The following is a 20,042-nucleotide window of genomic DNA, read 5'->3' as shown; positions in this document are numbered from 1 at the left end:
TATTTTTTTATTCTTAAGTATATTTGTAAATGTCCCTGCAAGGTGTTGCTTTTGATTCCACTTCATATCTCAATCTGAAGTGAAATATATCTTGCCCGAGGATTGAGAAAACATTAAGGTGGTATGAAAAACTGCAAATCTACATAGAAAGGGACCTGAATGTAGATGTTAGAAATGCAAAACAGAAAGGATTCTTGTAAACTCCCACAACAAACAAGGTGGTGGTGTTTTCACACCTTCACACAGGAGTTTTAACAAAGTTCTCTCGCAGAAAGGAGGGTCCTTTTACTGACTGCTTCGTTGTTATATTAGTGAAGTGAAACCATCAGTTACACTAAAAGAAGAAGTGGTTAAATTCAGTTTCACCATGCAGGTGGAAAGTAACAGGAAATCATGTGATGTTGACAAGCAGCTGTCATACTGTGTAGTTAGAAAGATGGTGATGGGAAAGGTTTTTTTTCAACTCCCAAGATATTTTAATTTAGGAAATCTGTTTCCAAGTCTTCTGCTGATGGCAGAAAAATCTATACAATTACGGATCAGGAGGGAAAAGTGCTTTTAGTCAGATTCTTTGTGGTGTTAAAATGAATTAAAAGCTCAATGTTTATTGCATTATTTGGGTTTACATTATAAAGTGCCTGCCTTTTAGCATGAAATGAATCCTCAGAGAGCATGAACTGACGGCATTATATTACAGAAAACAAACAAAAAAACAAATCATTAATTTAAGTGTATAAAATCTCAAAGGTGCGTTTATAGTTCTGTATATGGAAATTCTCTGTAAAACAGTTGAAGACAGATGTTTTCAGTTAGAACAGAAAGGTCCTAACCAGGTAAGCAGAATTTTCATAATTTGTAGCCGAGTCCAGACCGGCTTATGTGACAGAACAAAGTCATGGAGAAACACATGCCCAGGACCTACCAACATAGAAAAGACAAAATGAATGCGTTAGCCTACATGGTGTTCTGGTATAGTTATGCAACACCATCCCAAATGACACCCTATTCATCTGGTGAAAAGTAGTGCACTATATAGGGACTAGTGTGCCATTTGGGACGCACTAGTCCTTAGACGCTATTCAAGATGAGTAGTGTATAGGCCTCTCGCCTATACATTACTCATCTTGAATAGCGTCCTAAGGAATATGGTGTGCGTCCCAAATGGCACACTAGTCCCTATATAGTGCACTACTTTTCACCAGATGACAAGATGCTTCTGGTCTGGAATACGTATTTTTTACGTGAATGCCAAGATAAACCGATCACCGACACCCTGTATTAACTAGCAGGGAAGCTGATCATACCTCGATAATGCAGAGCACAATCACACCAACACCGGTGACGAGGAAGTTCTCCTCAAACCACACCTTCAGCTTATTGTAACAACCCTGAGATGAAGAAGAGAACATATCTGTATTGAGTGACATCAGCTTTGTTTTTCTACAGTATTCTAGTTCATTTGAGGCTTGTTAATCATGAGAGGATATTGTATATATAATGTCATACGGCCTTCCAGTATACTGGCTTCTCGGGAGCACATTGGCTCTTGTGGCAGCAGGACTTAGGCACGTTGGTCTTCCAGTCACTTGTGTTATGGATCCCACAGCACTGGAACTAAATGTAATAGAATTGAGCATGAGAAAAGCAGTGTTATCATTACATGTGCTACATATTTCCACTCAATTTTGTTCTGAACTATGGCAGGGCGAAAGAGGGGGCATCCAAGTTTCATTGTGTAGTTTGTGTTTCTCAATTCACACTCACCGTGATCTGAATGATGTCCCAGTCGTCCGTGTTCATTGTGGAATTCCCACCTTTAGTTGAATCCCTGGATTTCGCCAGACTTTCTTTGAGATCCTTATCTAGGAATCTGTCAATCTAAGCGCACATATTCATTTCTTAGCAGTATGAACGTCTCGTAAAACACGATCTCCTATCATCTTTGACCTTTCCTCACAACTCTGGCCCTCAAGTCCTAATATAAGTCCTAATTAGTAGTGTATTAATGATCTCTTCACTTAATTTTCTCTCACCCCTTAACCTCCTACCAACATCTGATGGTGCACCTGCTTTATCTTACCTCTTTCTCATATACCAGCAGTAGACAGGCTAGAGTCAGTTCCACCAACATCAGAATGAACAGCAGGATGAAAAACTGCAAACCAAGAAAAACGGAGTATATGCACATCCTTATGTTATCACGTTGCACTTTTAATGATTGATTGTACCTTGATAAATAAAAATAGATTATTTACATGTTTTTGTAAGTCAGTTTAAAGCAAGGACAGTGAAGGAAGAGATCGATGTCTCTGATGAATACAAAATAATGTCAAATATGAGATCCATGTGAGACCTACAGTGATGAGGAGGCAGCGGTTCTCTTTAAGGGCCCCCAGGAACCCCAGGAAGGACACGCAAGTGATGATGATGCCGGTGATGAAGAGGGTGTTGGCCAGATTCAAGGAGGACAGGGTGGGGATGAGAGCAGAAACCTTGGTGTTCAACATCAGGAACACTCCAAAACCAAACACTGCCGTTCCACACATCTGACCCAAACACAACAACATGGCGTCAACATACATCATACAGAATATGGTGTCATTTAACATAATTATGGTGTCCATATTAGGGCAGTCTCATTAGGACTTGTCAAGCTTATCAGGAGGAGGCTGTCCTAAAATGTACCATATACAGGATAAATGGAAATTGAAATATTGAACATGGGCAGGGTTGCGTTGCGTTGGGTACGTAACTTTCTAAATGTAATTCGTTACTAATTACTTGTCCAAAATTGTAACTGTTTTTGATTACTTCCCCCCTTAACCTTAAGAGGCATTAGAAGAAGACAAAATGTATCCGGGAAACACATTTAATATGTCATCATAGTAGTCTCTGACTTGTGGTCAGACTCGCTTATGTGGGACAAACTTCAACTTGTGCCTTTTTCAATGCTGATTTGAATGTCATTGAGAAAACAGAAAGGTGGCATAATGCATTTTTTCTAAATTTAAAAGTAATCCAAGAAGTAATCATGTAGTTTTTAAGAAGTACTGTATCTGTTTATCTGATTACAACATTTTTGCTTTTAACGTAACGGAATGCTTTTTGTAATCCGATTACATGTAACTGATTACATGTAATCAGTTACTCCCCAATCCTGAACATGGGTTTCAATCTCATTGAGTAAGTAAGAGTAGAAGGCTAATAGATGGAGGTTGGAGATACGTACAAAGCACAAGAAGTTAACCATACACATGGTGTATTTCAAACACTTGAGGCAATTTTGAGCCATTTCCCAGAAGTGCTTCCAGACCTGCAAAATAAACAAGAGACAGATAAACACATATTGTGCCAATACATCAATGATAAGCGTGTCTTCAACCCAGACCATCAGCGAAAACAGCAACATATACCACACAAATACACAGCAACAATTGTTAAAAATAGTAAGAACATCACTGAGTCAGATTTTTTTTTCTCCATCTGAAGAAATTAGAAGGAACTGGGTACTGTTTTTGAGTGAGTAGTGAGGCCATCAAGTGTCACAGTGTGAGGAAATTAGCCTGCTGTATCTGGTTTACTTCCTTTAAATTTACCCATGGGACTCGGCTGAACATTTTTAAATGGTTTTCATCATAGTTTTTAACATGTTTAGACCAATACAGTTTTGATTTCTATGTTAAACTATGTAACGCTTCAGCTTTACAGATTTAATAGAGCCCTTATTCCTTGAGGAAAAATCTGTGAAAGTGTACCAACATAAGTGTTTCATCCCACTGCAGAATGGAAATGTGGGTGGAATTGTACACCCACTCAATCACAGGAGGCTGGTGAGGGGAGGACGACTCATAATAATGGCCGGAACAGAGCTAATGGAATGGAATCAAGCACATGGAAACCATGTGCTTGATGTACAGTACCAGTCAAAAGTGTGGGCACACCTACTCACTTATTTCTTTATTTTTACTATTTTCTACATTGTACAATAAAAGTGAAGACATCAAAACTATGAAATAACACATATGGAATCATGCAGTAACCAAAAACAAATCAAAATATATTTTATGTTTGAGATTCTTTAAAGTAACCACCCTTTGCCTTGATGACAGCTTTGCACACTCTTGGCATTCTCTTAACCAGCTTCATGAGGTAGTGGAATGCATGCCAACTAACAGGTGTGCCTTGTTAAAAGTTAATTTGTGGAAATTCTTTCCTTCTTAATGCGTTTGAGCCAATCAGTTGTGTTGTGACAAGGTAGGGGGTGGTAAACAGAAGATAGCCCTATTTGGTAAAATACCAAGCCCATATTATGGCAAGAAAAGCTCAAATAAGCAAAGAGAAACGACAGTCCATCATTACTTAAAGACATGAAGGTCAGTCAATTCAGAAAATGTCAAGAACTTTGAAAGTTTCTTCAAGTGCAGTCAGACAAACCATCAAGCACTCTCATGAGGACCGCCACAGGGAAGGAAGACCCAGAAATCCCTCTGCTGCAGAGGATAAGTTCACTGGAGATACCAGCCTCAGATATTGCAGCCCAAATAAATGCTTCGGAGTTCAAGTAACAGACGCATCTCAACATCAACTGTTCAGAGGAGACTGCGTGAATCAGGCCTTCGAATTGCTGCAAAGAAATCACTACTAAAGGACACCAATAAGAAGAAGAGAAACACAGGCAATGGACATTAGACTGGTGGAAATCTGTCCGTTGGTCTGAGTCCAAATTAGCGATTTTTTGTTCCAACCGCTGTGTCTTTGTGAGACGCAGAGTAGGTGAACGGATGATCTCTGCATGTGTAGTTCCTACCGTGAAGCATGGAGGAGGAGGTGTGATGGTGTGGGAGTGCTTTTCTGGTGACACTGTGATTTATTTAGAATTCAAGGCACACTTGACCAGCATGGCTACAACAGCATTCTGCAACAATACACCATCGTTTCTGGTTTGCACTTAGTGGGACTATCATTTATTTTTCAACAGGACAATGACCCAACACACCTCCAGACTGTGTAAGGGCTAGTTGACCAAGAAGGAGAGTCAGATGACCTAGCCTCCACAATCCCCCGACCTCAACCCAATTGAGATGGTTTGGGATAAGTTGGACCGCAGCGTGAAGGAAAAGCAGCCAACAAGTGCTCAGCATTTGTGGGAACTCCTTCAAGACTGTTGGAAAAGCATTCCAGGTGAAACTGGTTGAGAGAACGCCAAGAGTGTGCAAAGCTGTCTTCAAGGCCAAGGTCGGCTACTTTGAAGAATCTCAAATATAAAATATATTTTGATTTGTTTAACACTTTTTTGGTTAGTACATGATTCCATATGTGCTATTTCACTGTGTTGATGTCTTCGCTATTATTCTACAATGTAGAAAATAGTAAAAATAAAGAAAACCATTGAATGAGTAGGTGTGTCCAAACTTTTGACTGGTACTGTATTTGATACCTTTCCACTAATTCCACTCCAGCCATTACCATAAGCCCATCCTCCCATATTAAGGTGCTACCAACCTCCTGTGCAATGTGTCTAACCCAAATGACACTTATCCTCTGACACCATACTGTGTCTGTGATTATTAGTCATATTTAAATGTACCTCACTGAGCCAAACAACCTCTAAGGCTGAGTTTGCACAGGCAGCCCAATTATGATCTTTTTTTCACTAATTGGTCTTTTGACAAATCACATGAGATCTTCTAACATCAAATCTTTTTCAGAGCTGATCTGATTGGTCAAAAGACTAATTAGTTAAAAAAAATATCAGAATTTGGCTGCCTGTATAAACACAGCCTAAGAATCCCCAAACTTCCTCATCTTTCTTGTTATATGATTTTACTATAGAAATGTTGTTTTTATATTAAATACACATGTTTTCAATATATAACACTCCCAACATTTAATTTTAGATTATTCTCATAGGTTTGAGAATAATCTAGCGGAGGCTGCTGAGGGGAGGACGGCTCGTAATAATGGCTGGAAAGGAGAGAATGAAATGGCATCATTGATATTATTTCGCTTCAGCCATTACGACGAGCCCGTCCTCCCCAACTAAGGTGACACCAACCTCCTGTGCTTTTCATATACACATGACCAATTTCTCTTATCCCCTGACGTCTATTAGACTAGACACATCACTCATAACAATCTAAAGACAATCAAATGTCGTCACTCTTTTACAGGAAATGAAAGATAACTTCCCATTTAAATTAATAAAATTGAGACATTGTGCTTACCTTGTCAGTTGAAATAGTGATACAAGTTTAAATCAAGCCCGATACCCTTTACAATCCGTTGTTTAGAGGATTACTGCACCTTTGACTTGGCTGTACTGGTACTTCCCGTTCTCAGTAGACTGAAGGCAATTCATTCTACTTCCTTATTCTAGGGTATATTATGGTAAATTTATACTGAGAACTTGCGAGGGGCGTGCATTTCAAAATAGCACTGAGGGGAAAGACAAAATGACAACTTCTGTGACGCATTACCTACATTCCAGAGGAGGCTGGTGGGGGGAGCTTTGGGAGGAGGGGCTCATTGTAAAGGCTGGAATGAAATCAATGTTCTTTCCATGTGCTTTATGTGTTTGGTACCATTCCGTTTATTCCATTCCAGCCATTACAATGAGCTCATCCTCCTATAGCTTCTCCCACCAGCCTCCTCTGCCACGTTTAGCAAAGATGTGAACCCTGTTCTCCCTTACGCTGAGGGTAATTTGGGCTTGATGTTTTCTACCATAAAAAAACAATGTTCAGAAATACTTAATGAAGAAAAATATTACTCGTTGTTTCAATCATACAGTATACAGTGCATTCGGAAAGTATTCAGACCCCTTGACTATTTACACATTTTGTTATGTTACAGTCTTATTCTAAAATTGATTGCATAGTTTTTTTCCTCATTAATCTACACACAATACCCCATAATGACAAAGCGAAAACGGGTTTTTAAAATTTTTGCTATACCAAATACAAAACTGAAATGTACATACGTATTCAGACCCTTTGCTTTGAGACTTGAAATTGAGCTCAGGTGCATCCTGTTTCCATTGATCATCCTTGAGATGTTTCTACAACTTGATTGGAGTCCACCTGTGGTAAGTTCAATTGATTGGACATGATTTGGAAAGGCACACACCTGTCTATATAAGGTCCGACAGTTGACAATGCATGTCAGAGCAAAAACCAAGATATGAGGTCGAAGGAATTGTCTGTAGAGCTCTGAGACAGGATTGTGTCGAGGCACAGATCTGGGGAAGGGTACCAAAAAATGTCTGCAGCATTGAAGGTCCCCAAGAGTCCATCATTCTTAAATGAAGCAGTTTGGAACCACCAAGACTCTTCCTATAGCTGGCCACCTGGCTAAACTGAGCAATCGGGGGAGACTGGCCTTGTGTCAGGGAGGTGACAAAGAACTTGATGGTCTCTCTGATAGAGCTCCAGAGTTCCTCTGTGGAGATGGGAGAACCTTCCAGAAGGACAGCCATCTCTGCAGCACTCCATCAATCCGGCCTTTATGGTAGAGTGGCCAGACGGAAGCCACTCCTCAGTAAAAGGCACATAACAGCCCGCTTGGAGTTTGCCAAAAGGCACCTAAAGACTCTCAGAACATGAGAAACAAGATTCTCTGGTCTGATGAAACCAAGATTGAACTCTTTGGCCTGAATGCCAAGCGTCACGTCTGGAGGGAACCTGACACCATCCCTACAGTGAAGCATGGTTGTGGCAGCATCAAGCTGTGGGGATGTTTTTCAGCAGCAGGGACTGAGAGACTAGTCAGGGTCGAGGGAAAGATGAACGGAGCAAAGAACAGAGCAATCCTTGATGAACACCTGCTCCAGAGCGCTCAGGACCTCAGACTTGGGTGAAGGTTCACCTTCCAACAGGACAACAACCCTAAGCACACAGCCAAGACAACGCATGAGTGGCTTCGGGACAAGTCTCTGAATGTCCTTGAGTGGCCCAGCCAGAGCCCGGACTTGAACCCGATCGAACATCTCTTGAGAGACCTGAAAATAGCTGTGCAGTGACGCTCCCCATCGAAGCTGACAGAGCTTGAGAGGACCTGCAGAGAAGAATGGGAGAAACTCCCCAAATACAGGTGTGCCAAGCTTGTAGCGTCATACCCAAGAAGACTCAAGACTGTAATCACTGTCAAAGGTGCTTCAACAATGTACTGAGTAAAGCATCTGAATACTTATGTAAATGTGATATTTCTAAAAAACTGTTTTTGCTGTGTCATTATGGGGTGTTGTGTGTAGATTGATGCGGGGAATAAAAAATATATATATTTTAGAATAAGGCTATAATGTACATTTTTTGGGGGAAAAGTAATGGGTTCTGAATACTTTCCAAATGCACTGTATATCCAGAATGACACTGTAAGAGTAAAAAGCTGTTATGCACATCCACATAATTTTTCATGCAAATCTGTGGTTTAATAGACAGGTATGAGCAGTCAAGAATCCAGTTGAGTAGTGTTTATTTTCCTGTAGGTTTGAAACAATCACAATAACATACATACATATTAGTCTCTAAGGTGCAATTTATCCAGAATGAAATTAAAAGACAAAAATACAGAATGATAGCTCAAATTCACAGGAGGCTGCTGAGGGAAGGACGGCTCATAATAATGGCCAGAACGGAGCAAATGGAATGGCATCAAATACATGTAAACCGTGCGTTTGATGTATTTGATACCATTCCACTAATTCCGCTCCAGCCATTACCGTGAGCCTGTCCTCCTAAATTAAGGTGCCACCAACCTCCTGTGCTCAAATTACTCAAAGTGTCAATAGCAACTGTTCTTGCCAATCTATTTTGTTAGATGCTTGGTCATATGCTAAGTACTACTACTCATAACATTACTTCTCTCAGAAAGGTCAAATATAAACCCCAGAGGTTCCTTATTGCTATTATAAACTGGTTACCAACGTAATTAGAGCAGTAAAAATAAATGTTTTGTCATACCCGTGGTATACAGTCTGATATACCGCAGCTGTCTGCCAATCAGCATTCTGGGCTCGAACCACCCAGTTTATAATTACTCTGCGTTGAGTCGTGCATAAGAACAGCCCTTCGCCGTGGTATTCTGGCCATATATCACCACACCCCCCCCCCCCCCCCCCGTGCCTTATTGGTTAATTATATACTGGGTGGTTTGAGCCCTGAATGCTGATTTGCTGACAGCCGTTGTATATCAGATTGTATACCACGGGTAAGACAAAGCATTTATTTTTAATGTTCTAATTACGTTGGTAACCAGTTAATGAACGCAATAAGGTACTCCGTGTTGCGTCCTGCATAGAAAGCCCTTAGCCATATATCACACCTCCTCGGGCCTTATTGCTTAAATAAACAATCAAACAAAAACTAAACACGCGAAGGAAAATGATATCCTTATGACATCTACATTTTAGTCATTAAGCTGACGCTATTATCCAGAGCGACTCACAGTGAGTGCATCGCAATGGTCCCCCGTGGGAATCAAACACACAATCCTGGCTTTGCAAGGGCTGTGCTCTACCAACTGAGCCACATAGGACATCAATACATCTTTGAGATTTTTCATGTATTAAAAAGCTCGACATAAATTAAATCTATTATTATTTTGTCTCAAGTTCATTAAATCCTGTATTGCATCATAAGCCAGTTGAAAGTCATGGGTTCTCCTTTCACTTGTAACCATATCCATTACGACTGAACTGGCAGAAGACGGGAACGGTGAAACACATGCAAAGGAACTGCAAACAAGAACAAAAACATGTTTTGGATACTTTGTCAGTACATTCTAACTCAGACCAAAGTACATACAGACTAAGGAAGAGGAAACAGGCTGATGGTAATCATAAAAATAATGACCACTTGTATTTCTATAGCAATTCTATTCCTATGCTGGTAATCGCATTGACCCAAATTAGAAAAGACGTAGAAGGTGATGTTTACTGTACCTGTAGAAGGAAAAGGGAGACGACACCTGCTCCAGTGCTTCGAAAGTTCCTCGCAAACCAGTTCCTGAGCTTCATATGGCAGCCCTGAAAGAGACAGAGGTTATGTTGCTGTGGCTGTTCTTGATACTTCTTTTTGAATTTTTAAGATGAAAATCTGCATCCAAAATGACACCCTATTCCCTTTTATAGTGCACTACACATGTCCAGGGCCCATAGGGCTCTGGACAAAAGCAGTGCACTATATAGGGAATAGGGTACCTTTTGGGATGTTGACAGAGAAACAAGCACACCTCCTGCCAGTTAGGTTGGGGGATGATGTTACAGGGGTTTTTGGTACAACAGGAGAGGGGCACGTTGCCCTCCCAGTCTGCCACGCCGTGGACCCCACAGCACCTGAACTGAACACAGCAAAGCCACTGGGTTACCACCCTGTAACAACATTGTCCAGACAAGCAGAATGGAGAAATGTACTGGAATGTTATTGAGGTCTAGGTACAGCCTGTATTATGTATACAGTGCGATATGTACGAATTTACCGTTACACCTACTGAATACTCACAATATGCTGGACAACATCAAAGTCCTCTTTAATGGTTAAGTTCCCCTCTGACGTAGAATTCTTGTATGTCGCCAAGCTACGCATCAGGTCTTTCTCAAAGAAAGTGTCAATCTGTATTGCACACAGGTCACATGTTTACATGACTTCTACTAGCACCATTACACTTTATTTAGTCAATAGAAGTCATGCGGACAGCAGAGAACCCTTTTCGATGTTTCTTACCTCCCTCTCGTACACCAGAAACACACAGGCCATGGCCAGCTCCACCAGCATCAAGATAAACAGCAGGATGAAAAACTGCAATTACAATGGATCCCGAATTACTCGTAGACCATGGGCGCGTCCCAAATGGCACCTTTAGAGTGCACCACTTTTGACCGGGGGCTACAGAGTGCCATTTGGGACACAGACTTACTGTGCGTGGTCCCTGACAAATGACCTAATAAAAGAAAGAAAGAATGTGTGTGCAGACTCACAGTGATGAGCATACAGCGGTTTTCCATCAGGGCCCCCATGATTCCTAGGAAACAGACACACGTCACAATGGTACCCGTGACTACCAGGGTGTTGGCAGGGTAGATGGGCCAGAAGGACGTGATGAGGGAGCCAAATCTAGAGTGCACCATCTGGAACTCTCCAAAACCCACGATGAAGGCACCACACAACTGGAAGACACAAGTGTAAAAGGCTTACTTTGGGGTCAAAAAGGGGAATACATGATCCTGTGGATCTCTCAAATTGTTGATACGAAAATGTGGGAATTTTAGATTTTTTTTTAACTAACTTAGGAAAATCATTTGTTTTGATGACAGTATAGTATCGGAATAAAGAAAGTATAGAAAGCATCTTGAATAAAGTGATGTTTATGCTTTTATCCCCTCTACAGGATGAGTTTGATATTACAGATGTCACCACGCTTTAGAGACCATAAAGAGTTCATGATAACCTACCCAGCAGATGAAGTTGAGGAAGGTGACAGAACCTTTCAAGCAGTTCACACAGGGACGATTCATATTTCCTTATGGCGATGATCCCATCAACCTGAAGAAAAACACACAATTCAATATAATGTCGAACCGTTAATGCTTACCGTTCATTTGATTGATAACAGGATGGGGGAGGAGCTAAAGGGTGCGAATGTCACCAGCCAGACCGCGTTCAAAACCGTGTCTGAGGATTTCACCATTTTCCAAACGAAACACCTGACAAGCACTCTTTCAAAGAAGACTACCTCGAAAATCAATCGAGGCTCAATAACATTTTAAATCGATGGAATTGAGAACGTAAAGCCTGAAGCTTGACACAGAATTCAAGGCCAATAAACTCCTGGCAGATCAACTCAAACTGGGCCCTAAACTCATTGAGATGGAGATGGAGAGGGCACATATGAAATGCGAATTTCTTCCCCGATGAATGGCCCAGAACCCCCCCCCCCCCCCCCCCCCCCCCCCATGTGACTCAGCTATAGTCCACTGATTTGACACACGCATACACACCACACCCATATTTACTCTACTTTGTTCATGTGTTTCACCTAACCACATGACCCAAACAAAACACATTGCTCTAAATGTCATAACCCTCTGAAGTCTTCAGTGGTGTTATGTGGACTGTGTCAATGTGCATTCCATAGGAAGTGCACCCCAACTGACAAAACTAACACAAATGTGTGGTTGTCTTGGACACGTAAGGCATGAACTATATTTAACCTTTATTTAACTAGACAAGTCAGTTAAGAAAACATTCTTATTTCTAATGACGGCCTACCAAAAGGCAAAAGACGGGGGCCTGGGACTTCAAAAATTAAATAAATACAATATAAATATAAGACAAAACACACATCACAACAAGAGACAACACTACATAAAGAGAGACCTAAGACAACAAGGCAGCAACACATGACAACACAGCATGGTAGCAACACAACATAGTGGCAGCACAAAACATGGTACAAACATTATTGGGCACAGACAACAGCACAAAGGGCAAGAAGGTAGAGACAACAATACATCACACAAAGCAGCCACAACTGTCAGTAAGAGTGTTCACGATTGAGTCTTTAAATGAAGAGATTGAGATAAAACTGTCCAGTTTCAGTGTTTGTTGCAATTCGTTCCAGTCGCAAGCTGCAGCGAACTGAACAGAGGAGAGACCCAGTGGTGCTTTGGGGACCTTTAACAGAATGTGACTGGCAGAATGGGTGTTGTATGTGGAGGATGTGGGCTCCAGTAGACATCTCAGACAGGGGGGAGTGAGGCCTATGAGGGTTTTATAAATAAGCAACAACCAGTGGGTCTTGCGACGGGTATAAAGAGATGACCAGTTTACAGAGGAGTATAGAGTGCAGTGATGTGTCCTATAAGGAGCATTGGTGGCAAATCTGATGGCCGAATGGTAAAGAACATCTAGCTGTGGTTTATCATTTGGTTTATCATTTGTGACCTGCTGGAGGTCATTTTGCAGGGCTCTGGCAGTGCACCTCCTTGCACAAAGGCGGAGGTAGCGGTCCTGCTGCTGGGTTGTTGCCCTCCTACGGCCTCCTCCACGTCTCCTGATGTACTGGCCTGTCTCCTGGTAGCGCCTCCATGCTCTGGACACTACGCTGACAGACACAGCAAACCTTTTTGCCACAGCTCGCATTGATGTGCCATCCTGGATGAACTGCACTACCTGAGCCACTTGTGTGGGTTGTAGACTCCGTCTCATGCTACCACTAGAGTGAGAGCACCGCCAGCATTCAAAAGTGACCAAAACATCAGCCAGGAAGCATAGGAACTGAGAAGTGGTCTGTGGTCACCACCTGCAGAATCACTCCTTTTTTGGGGGTGTCTTGCTAATTGCCTATAATTTCCACCTTTTGTCTATTCCATTTGCACAACAGCATGTGAAATTTATTGTCAATTAGTGTTGCTTGTGAACAGTTTGATGTGGACAGTTTGATTTCACAGAAGTGTGATTGACTTGGAGTTACATTGTGTTGTTTAAGTGTTCCCTTTATTTTTTTGAGCGGTGTATATATATACACACACACATATCTTGTAAAATATATTTTCCTTTATTATTTTCCGCTAACCCAACAACCCTTCCCCTAATTGGAGTAAACTAATGAACAACAACACTAAGGCTTATACACACTATATACATTTTACAGACACAATGTATTTTACAATAGTTTTGTTTGTTTTCAGTACTTCCTCTGCCCTTTTTTTAAATTTTAATTGCCATATATTTTTAACTGTGCTGTTTCACAAAAGTTCTGAACCTACATACATTTCACAGACACAGAACATTTTACATTTGTTATCTTGTTGTTTTTAGTCCCAATCTACAGCTCCATTCAACTCCTCCCATCTATTTCTTAACACCATCCATATTGGATTTCTATTTGCCATATATTTTTCAACTGTGCTGTGATGCTTCACAGAAGATCTGAACCTTTCTATTCTCATAGTTTCTACAGATTATAAATAAAAGATAAACATTTTTGCTAAAAGTATTATATTATTGATTGATTGACTATGACTTTTCAAATCACCCAGTATTGCTATCTGCAGCATTAGCTCTAGGTAAATGTTGAAATTTTTCAGCCATTTCTGGACCTGTGACCAAAAACAAGCTACATATGGACAGTACCAAAATAAATAATCTAATGACTCTGTCTCTTCGCAGCAAAATCTGCAGAGCTGGGAAGGTTGTATCCCCCATATATATAACATTTTATTGGTTGCAAGAATTTTGTATAATAATTGAAATATTATAGATTTTGAATCTGCCGTCATTTTGCATATCAGTTCATAAACCATGTGCCATGGAATTGGTACATCGAAACTATTTTTCAATCTATATAGCACAGCTGTCAATTTTTTGGTCCTTATATGAAACTGGTATATATTTTTATTTATCACAATTTTCCTTAACCAATTTTGGTCTTTAATGCACAGCCGACATACAAGTTCCTAACTTGTCCCCCCTTCCACTTGCCTCAATTTTTGCGGTAATGCTGCAATTAGTTGGTTATAAATTTGGGTAGAGCAGACTTTTCCATATATTTTTGTTAGCTGCATGTGTGACATAACTCCACCAGTCCTATTTATAATATTGTTTACAACGATTATACCTTTTTTATTTATCAAAAAAACTTTTTTATTTAATCAATTTGCATATTTGAGTTTAACCACAATATTTGTTATATTATTTGTTCAGGCCTTTCCTTAGTTAAACCACGTAAAAGTGGAGCAGAAGGGTTCTGGAAACATTGGTTTACATCCGGTCTCAAAGAATCCTCAGTAAAAGAAAAGCTAGTTGTGGAAAAGGGTTCTCACAAATCCCTCTACCTTGAATTATGCAAATTACTAAAATTATGACAAATTTACTCACCTACTTCAGATATGCCAAAAATATATTTGACTAACAAATTCCAAGAATCCTTAAATAATATAAATTCTACTTGGAAAATCATTAATTAACTGTTGAATAAGAAAAAGGATTCTACAACTATCCCATCTCATTGTTGGAAATGGTTTGAAATACAGTCGTATGAAAAAGTTTGGGCACCCTTCTGAGGCTGCATAATAATTTAATCTGTCGTCACAGAAAATGATCACAGTGGCATGCCATTCATTTTCTAATAAAAGCTGAGTACTGGGGTATTGTCCAGACAAAGATCTTTAGTGTAGCAATATTAAGTTGTATGAAATTAAATCAGATGTGAAAAATAGGCTATGCAAAAATGTGAGCACCCTTGTCATTCTGTTGATTTGAATACCTGTAACTACATAGCACTGATTAATTGGAACACACAATTGGTTTGGTGAGCTCATTAAAAGCCTTGAACTTCGTAGACAAGTGCATCCAATCATGAGAAAAGGTATTTAAGGTGGCCAATTGCAAGTTATTGTTCTCTCTGACTCTCCTCTGAAGAGTGGCAATATGGGGGCCTCAAAACAACTCTCAAATGACCTGAAAACAAAGATTGTTCAACATTATGGTTTAGAGGAAGGCTACAAAAAGCTATCGCAGAGATTTAAGCTGTTAGTGTCCACTGTGAGGAACATAGTGAGGAAATGGAAGACCACAGGCACAGTTCTTGTTAAGGCCAGAAGTGGCAGGCCAAGTAAAATATCGGAGAGGCAAAGGCGAAGGATGGTGAGAACGGTCAAAAACAGCCCACAGACCACCTCCAAAGACCTACAACATCATCTTGCTGCAGATGGTGTCACTGTGCATCGTTCAACAATTCTGTGCACAAGGAGAAGCTGTATGGGAGAGTGATGTGGAAGAAGCCTTTTCTGCACACACGCCACAGAGTCGCTTGAGGTATGTAAACGCACATTTGGACAAGCCAGCTTCATTTTGGAATAAGGTGCTGTGGACTGACGAAACAAAGATTGGGTTATTTGGTCATAACAAGGGACGTTATGCATGGCGGCAAAAGAACACAGCGTTCCAAGAAAAGCACTTGCTACCCACAGTAAAATTTGGTGGGGGTTCCATCATCCTGTGGGGCTGTGTGGCCAGTGCCGGTACTGGGAATCTTGTTAAAGTTGAGGGTCGCATGGATTCCACTCAATATCAGCAGATTCTTGGGAATAATGTTGAAGAATCAGTCACAAAATTGAAGTTACGCCGGCGCTGGATTTTTCAACAAGACAACGACCCAAAACACTGCTCAAAATCTACCCGGGCATTTATGCAGAGGAACAAGTACAATGTTCTGGAATGGCCATCCCAGTCCCCAGACCTGAATATCATTGAGAATCTGTGGGATGATTTGAAGCGAGCTGTCCATGCTCGGCAACCATCAAACCTAACTGAACTGGAGATGTTTTGTAAGGAGGAATGGTCCAAAATACCTTCATCCAGACACTCATTAGAGGCTATGGGAAGCGTCTAGAGGCTGTTATTTTAGCAAAAGGAGGCTCTACTAAATATTGATGTGATTTTTCTATTGGAGTGCCCAAATTTATGCACCTGTCTAATTTTGTTTTGATGCATATTGCAAATTTTCTGTTAATCCAATAAACCTCATTTCACTACTGCAATATTACTGTGTCCATCAGTTATTTGATAGATCAAAATGAAATTGCTGATCCAAACACCCAATTATTTATAAATGGAAATCATGGAAATTGTCAGGGGTGCCCAAACTTTTTCATACGACTGTAAGAGCTACAGTGATCCTGATGTTATTTCATGTGAATTTAATAACCTTTTTGTGAATGTGGGTTCCTCTGTCAAAGAAAATTGAAAACTGATGGAAATCCCTTGTATTACATTTCCCTTCTCTGCTTCAATTTGATCCACCTGATGTAATGGAGGTGTAAAAGGTAATTGGTAACTTAAAGATATCAGCTGCAAGTCATGATGAGATTGGTGCCTCTTTGGTGAAATCAGTGTCTTCCTCGATCACTGAGCCTCTAACGTATACCTTCACCAAATATATGCAAACTGGTACTGTTCCTACAGATTAGAAAATTGCCAAAGGTTTATAAATCTGGGGATCCAAGATCTTTGACAAATTATCACCCAATATCTGCACTACCATGTTTTTCTAAAATCATAGAAAAACATGGTGTGAACGATAATGTTGAAACATTTAAATCAACACTATTCTATATGAGCACCAATATGGTTTTTGCAAAAACTACTCCACAGATATGGCTCTTTTGCAACTTGTGGATAAAATATTTACAGCTCTTAACAACAATGAAAGGAAAAGGAATGGGGGATACCTAGTCAGTTGTACAACTGAATGCATTCAACAGAAATGTGTCTTGCACATTTAACCCAACCCCTCTGAATCAGACACATTCTTGGCATCTTTTTAGATGCATCCAAAGCGTTTGACGCGATTGATCATGAAATATTACTTTCTAAATTGCATTACTATGGTTTTCATGAATATACATATAATTGGTTCTATAGTTATGTTTATGATAGAGAACAATTTGTTTATGCAAACGGCTGTGCATCTACCAGGGCCAATATATCCTGTGGAGTCCCACAGGGTTCAATAATTTAATCTTTGTTATTCCAAATCTATATCAATGACCTTGCTGCTGGGCCTTCTACCGTACTTCCCATTCGCTTTGCTGATGATACCAATTTGATTTTATCACACAAGAATTTTGATTCACTAATTAATGAAGCCAACTCTGGCATGGCCAAGTTTTCTGAATTGTTCAGGATAAACAAATTACCTTTCAACTTTAAAATATCCAACTTTATTTTATTCAATAGTAAGAATAATAAGTATTGTAAAAAGAGAGCCAGAATCTCAGCTGATGGGAATGAAATGGAACACTAGATTCTTTGGACTTCTAATTGATGAAAAGTTATCCTGGAAAGATCATATTAAAAGAATTCTGCAGCAAAGTGATAATCTGTTGGTATCATCAGAAAGATTAGTGGTTTGGTTCATAAGGCTTGCTTCCTAACTTTATACTACAGTTTAATTGACCCATATCTCATTTACTGTAATATTGTCTGGGCCAGTACATATAACTCCTACCTACACAAATTACTCATACAAAATACATTTGCAAGACTAGCCACCTCTAATTACTTAGCACCATCTGCACCTTTGTTTAAGATACTCAATATCTTGTCTATGTAAATCAAGTCATATTTGTCACATGTACAACCGTACTGTGAAACGCTTACTTACAAGCCCTTAACCAACAATGTAGTTCAAGAAAAATAGTTATTAAAATATTTACTAAATGAACTAAAGTAAAAAATCTAATCAATCAAAAAGTAACACAATAAATGTACATAACAATAACGAGGCTATATACAGGGGTACCGGTACCGAGTCAATGTACAGGTTAGTCAAAGTAATTTGGAAAGTGACTATGCATAGATAATAAACATAGAGTAGCAGCAGTGTAACAACAAAGGAGGGTGGGGGGTTAATATAAATAGTCCGGGTTGCCATTTGATTAGTTGTTCAGCAGTCTTATGGCTTGGGGGTAGAAGCTGTTAAGAAGCCTTTTGGTCCTAGACTTGGCGCTCCGGTACCGCTTGCCGTGCAGTAGCAGAGAGATCAGTCTATGACTTGGGTGACTGGGCTTTCCTCGGACACCGCCTAGTATATATGTCCTGGATGTCAGGAAGCTTGGCCCCAGTGATGGACTGGGCCGTACGCACTAGCCTCTGTAGTGCCTTTACGTCAGATGCCGAGCAGTTGTCATACCAGGGGGTGATGCAGCTGGTTAGGATGCTCTCGATAGTGCAGGTTGTTGTCCTGGGACCACTTTGCCTGGTCTCTGACCTCCTCCCTATAGGCTGTCTCATCGTTGTTGGTGATCAGGCCTACCACTGTTGTCGTTAGCAAACTTAATGATGGTGTTGGAGTCGTGCTTGGCCACGCAGTCATGGGTGAACAGGGACTACAGGAGGGGACTAAGCACATGCCCCTGAGTGGCCCCAGTGTTAAGGATCAGCGTGGCAGATGTGTTGTTGCCTACCCTTACCACCTGGGGGGGCGGCCCGTCAGGAAGTCCAGGATCCAGTTGCAGAGGGAGATGTTCAGTCCCTGGGTCCTTAGCTCCCTCAATAACTTGATGACATTAATGTACACCAATTATGCATTTTAATTTACAAATACTCATACCTCCCAGACAGTTTACCTAAACCATTCAAAGGATTCTTCCAAGTTTATTTTGAAATCCATCTATATAACAGTCTTGTGATAACCTTCACCCTCCACACTGCCACACCTCACATAGTAAATTCTCTATTAGATACATAGGTACCATACTCTGGAACTCTTATCTTCACATTGCCAAAACCTTATCATCCTTCAATAAATTCAAGCGAATACTGGGGGTCAGCCTTATGAACCAAACTACTCAGTAATCTCCTTCATATAGCCCAACTCTCTCACACACACATTTAAACAAAACATATACATTTTTTGTGATTGCTGATCGGTTCATTTGTATATTTATGATTAGTGGGTTTTGGTATCTGTTTTAAAGCTTTTTAAATTTTTGTTCTTATGTATTGTATACTGTTTTTTTTTTTGTAATGTGGTTTTTATATAATCCCTTGGGCTTCCAACCACACCTGCATACCTTAAAAAAAAAAGAAAGGTTGATCTATATTATTGTTGTTTATCACTTATTTTCTTCGGTGCAAATAAATGAAACAGGATACAAAATGTCTAATCCCGCTTCAGAGTAGGAAAGCAGTTGATTCAAGTGACCATGACTACTCCTCATGTCTGATGGTTGAAGTGTTGACAAGACAGCACTGTTTGGTATGACAACACCGAGCACGGTGCCTGACCTATCCAAACATGTTATAGCCCCACTCCTATGCAAAGTATTGTTCCAAGCACATTTTCTATTTCATTTAACATTTAAATTGCCATTGAGACTTCCAATTCATTGCAGGATTTACCATTACAGAGCAATGACTAACAATAAGACATTTTCAGAGCTCGTTGCAGATTTCTTTTAAAGTCTAGATATACTTTGTACAATAAAATATATTTTTAATCTACTTCAAATCTAAATAACTGTGCTGATTTTAAATAACATA

The 20,042-nt window shown here is 40.1% G+C and overlaps 2 protein-coding genes across 2 annotated transcripts; both read right to left on the bottom strand.

The window, feature by feature from the left end:
• Nucleotides 1-585: 585 nt before the first annotated feature.
• On the bottom strand, nt 586-6,364 carry LOC129853771 (leukocyte surface antigen CD53-like). Its single transcript, XM_055920159.1, has 8 exons — nt 6,225-6,364; nt 3,230-3,313; nt 2,358-2,546; nt 2,081-2,155; nt 1,765-1,878; nt 1,507-1,614; nt 1,305-1,388; nt 586-918 (listed from the first exon to the last, which is right to left on the bottom strand). Exons 2-8 carry the CDS (start codon nt 3,290-3,292, stop codon nt 847-849), a joined length of 705 nt encoding a protein of 234 aa, XP_055776134.1. The 5' UTR covers nt 3,293-3,313; nt 6,225-6,364; the 3' UTR covers nt 586-846.
• Nucleotides 6,365-9,237: 2,873 nt separating this feature from the next.
• LOC129852786 (leukocyte surface antigen CD53-like) lies at nt 9,238-11,870 on the bottom strand. The gene is made up of 7 exons (XM_055918443.1): nt 11,447-11,870; nt 10,973-11,161; nt 10,719-10,793; nt 10,497-10,607; nt 10,228-10,335; nt 9,938-10,021; nt 9,238-9,730 (listed from the first exon to the last, which is right to left on the bottom strand). The coding sequence occupies exons 1-7, from the start codon at nt 11,507-11,509 to the stop codon at nt 9,662-9,664; spliced, it is 699 nt and encodes a 232-aa protein (XP_055774418.1). The 5' UTR covers nt 11,510-11,870; the 3' UTR covers nt 9,238-9,661.
• Nucleotides 11,871-20,042: the final 8,172 nt, after the last annotated feature.

The sequence above is a fragment of the Salvelinus fontinalis genome, chromosome 4 (genome assembly GCF_029448725.1).
Source record: "Salvelinus fontinalis isolate EN_2023a chromosome 4, ASM2944872v1, whole genome shotgun sequence".
NCBI classification, from domain to species: domain Eukaryota; kingdom Metazoa; phylum Chordata; class Actinopteri; order Salmoniformes; family Salmonidae; genus Salvelinus; species Salvelinus fontinalis.
This window is presented reverse-complemented; position numbering and strand designations above follow the sequence as displayed.

Bases quoted from the DNA above. Each gene is read 5' to 3' on its own strand.
- LOC129853771 (XM_055920159.1), bottom strand. From the start codon at position 3,292: ATGGCTCAAAATTGCCTCAAGTGTTTGAAATACACCATGTGTATGGTT. The intron at 1,879-2,080 runs GTAAGATAAAGC...ATGTGCGCTTAG, and splicing joins TGCTGGTATATGAGAAAGAG to ATTGACAGATTCCTAGATAA. The intron at 919-1,304 runs GTATGATCAGCT...CTATGTTGGTAG, and splicing joins TTGTGCTCTGCATTATCGAG to GTCCTGGGCATGTGTTTCTC.
- LOC129852786 (XM_055918443.1), bottom strand. From the start codon at position 11,509: ATGAATCGTCCCTGTGTGAACTGCTTGAAAGGTTCTGTCACCTTCCTC. The intron at 10,608-10,718 runs GTAAGAAACATC...TGTGCAATACAG, and splicing joins TTCTGGTGTACGAGAGGGAG to ATTGACACTTTCTTTGAGAA. The intron at 10,022-10,227 runs GTGTGCTTGTTT...TGTCTCTTTCAG, and splicing joins CCCAACCTAACTGGCAGGAG to GGCTGCCATATGAAGCTCAG.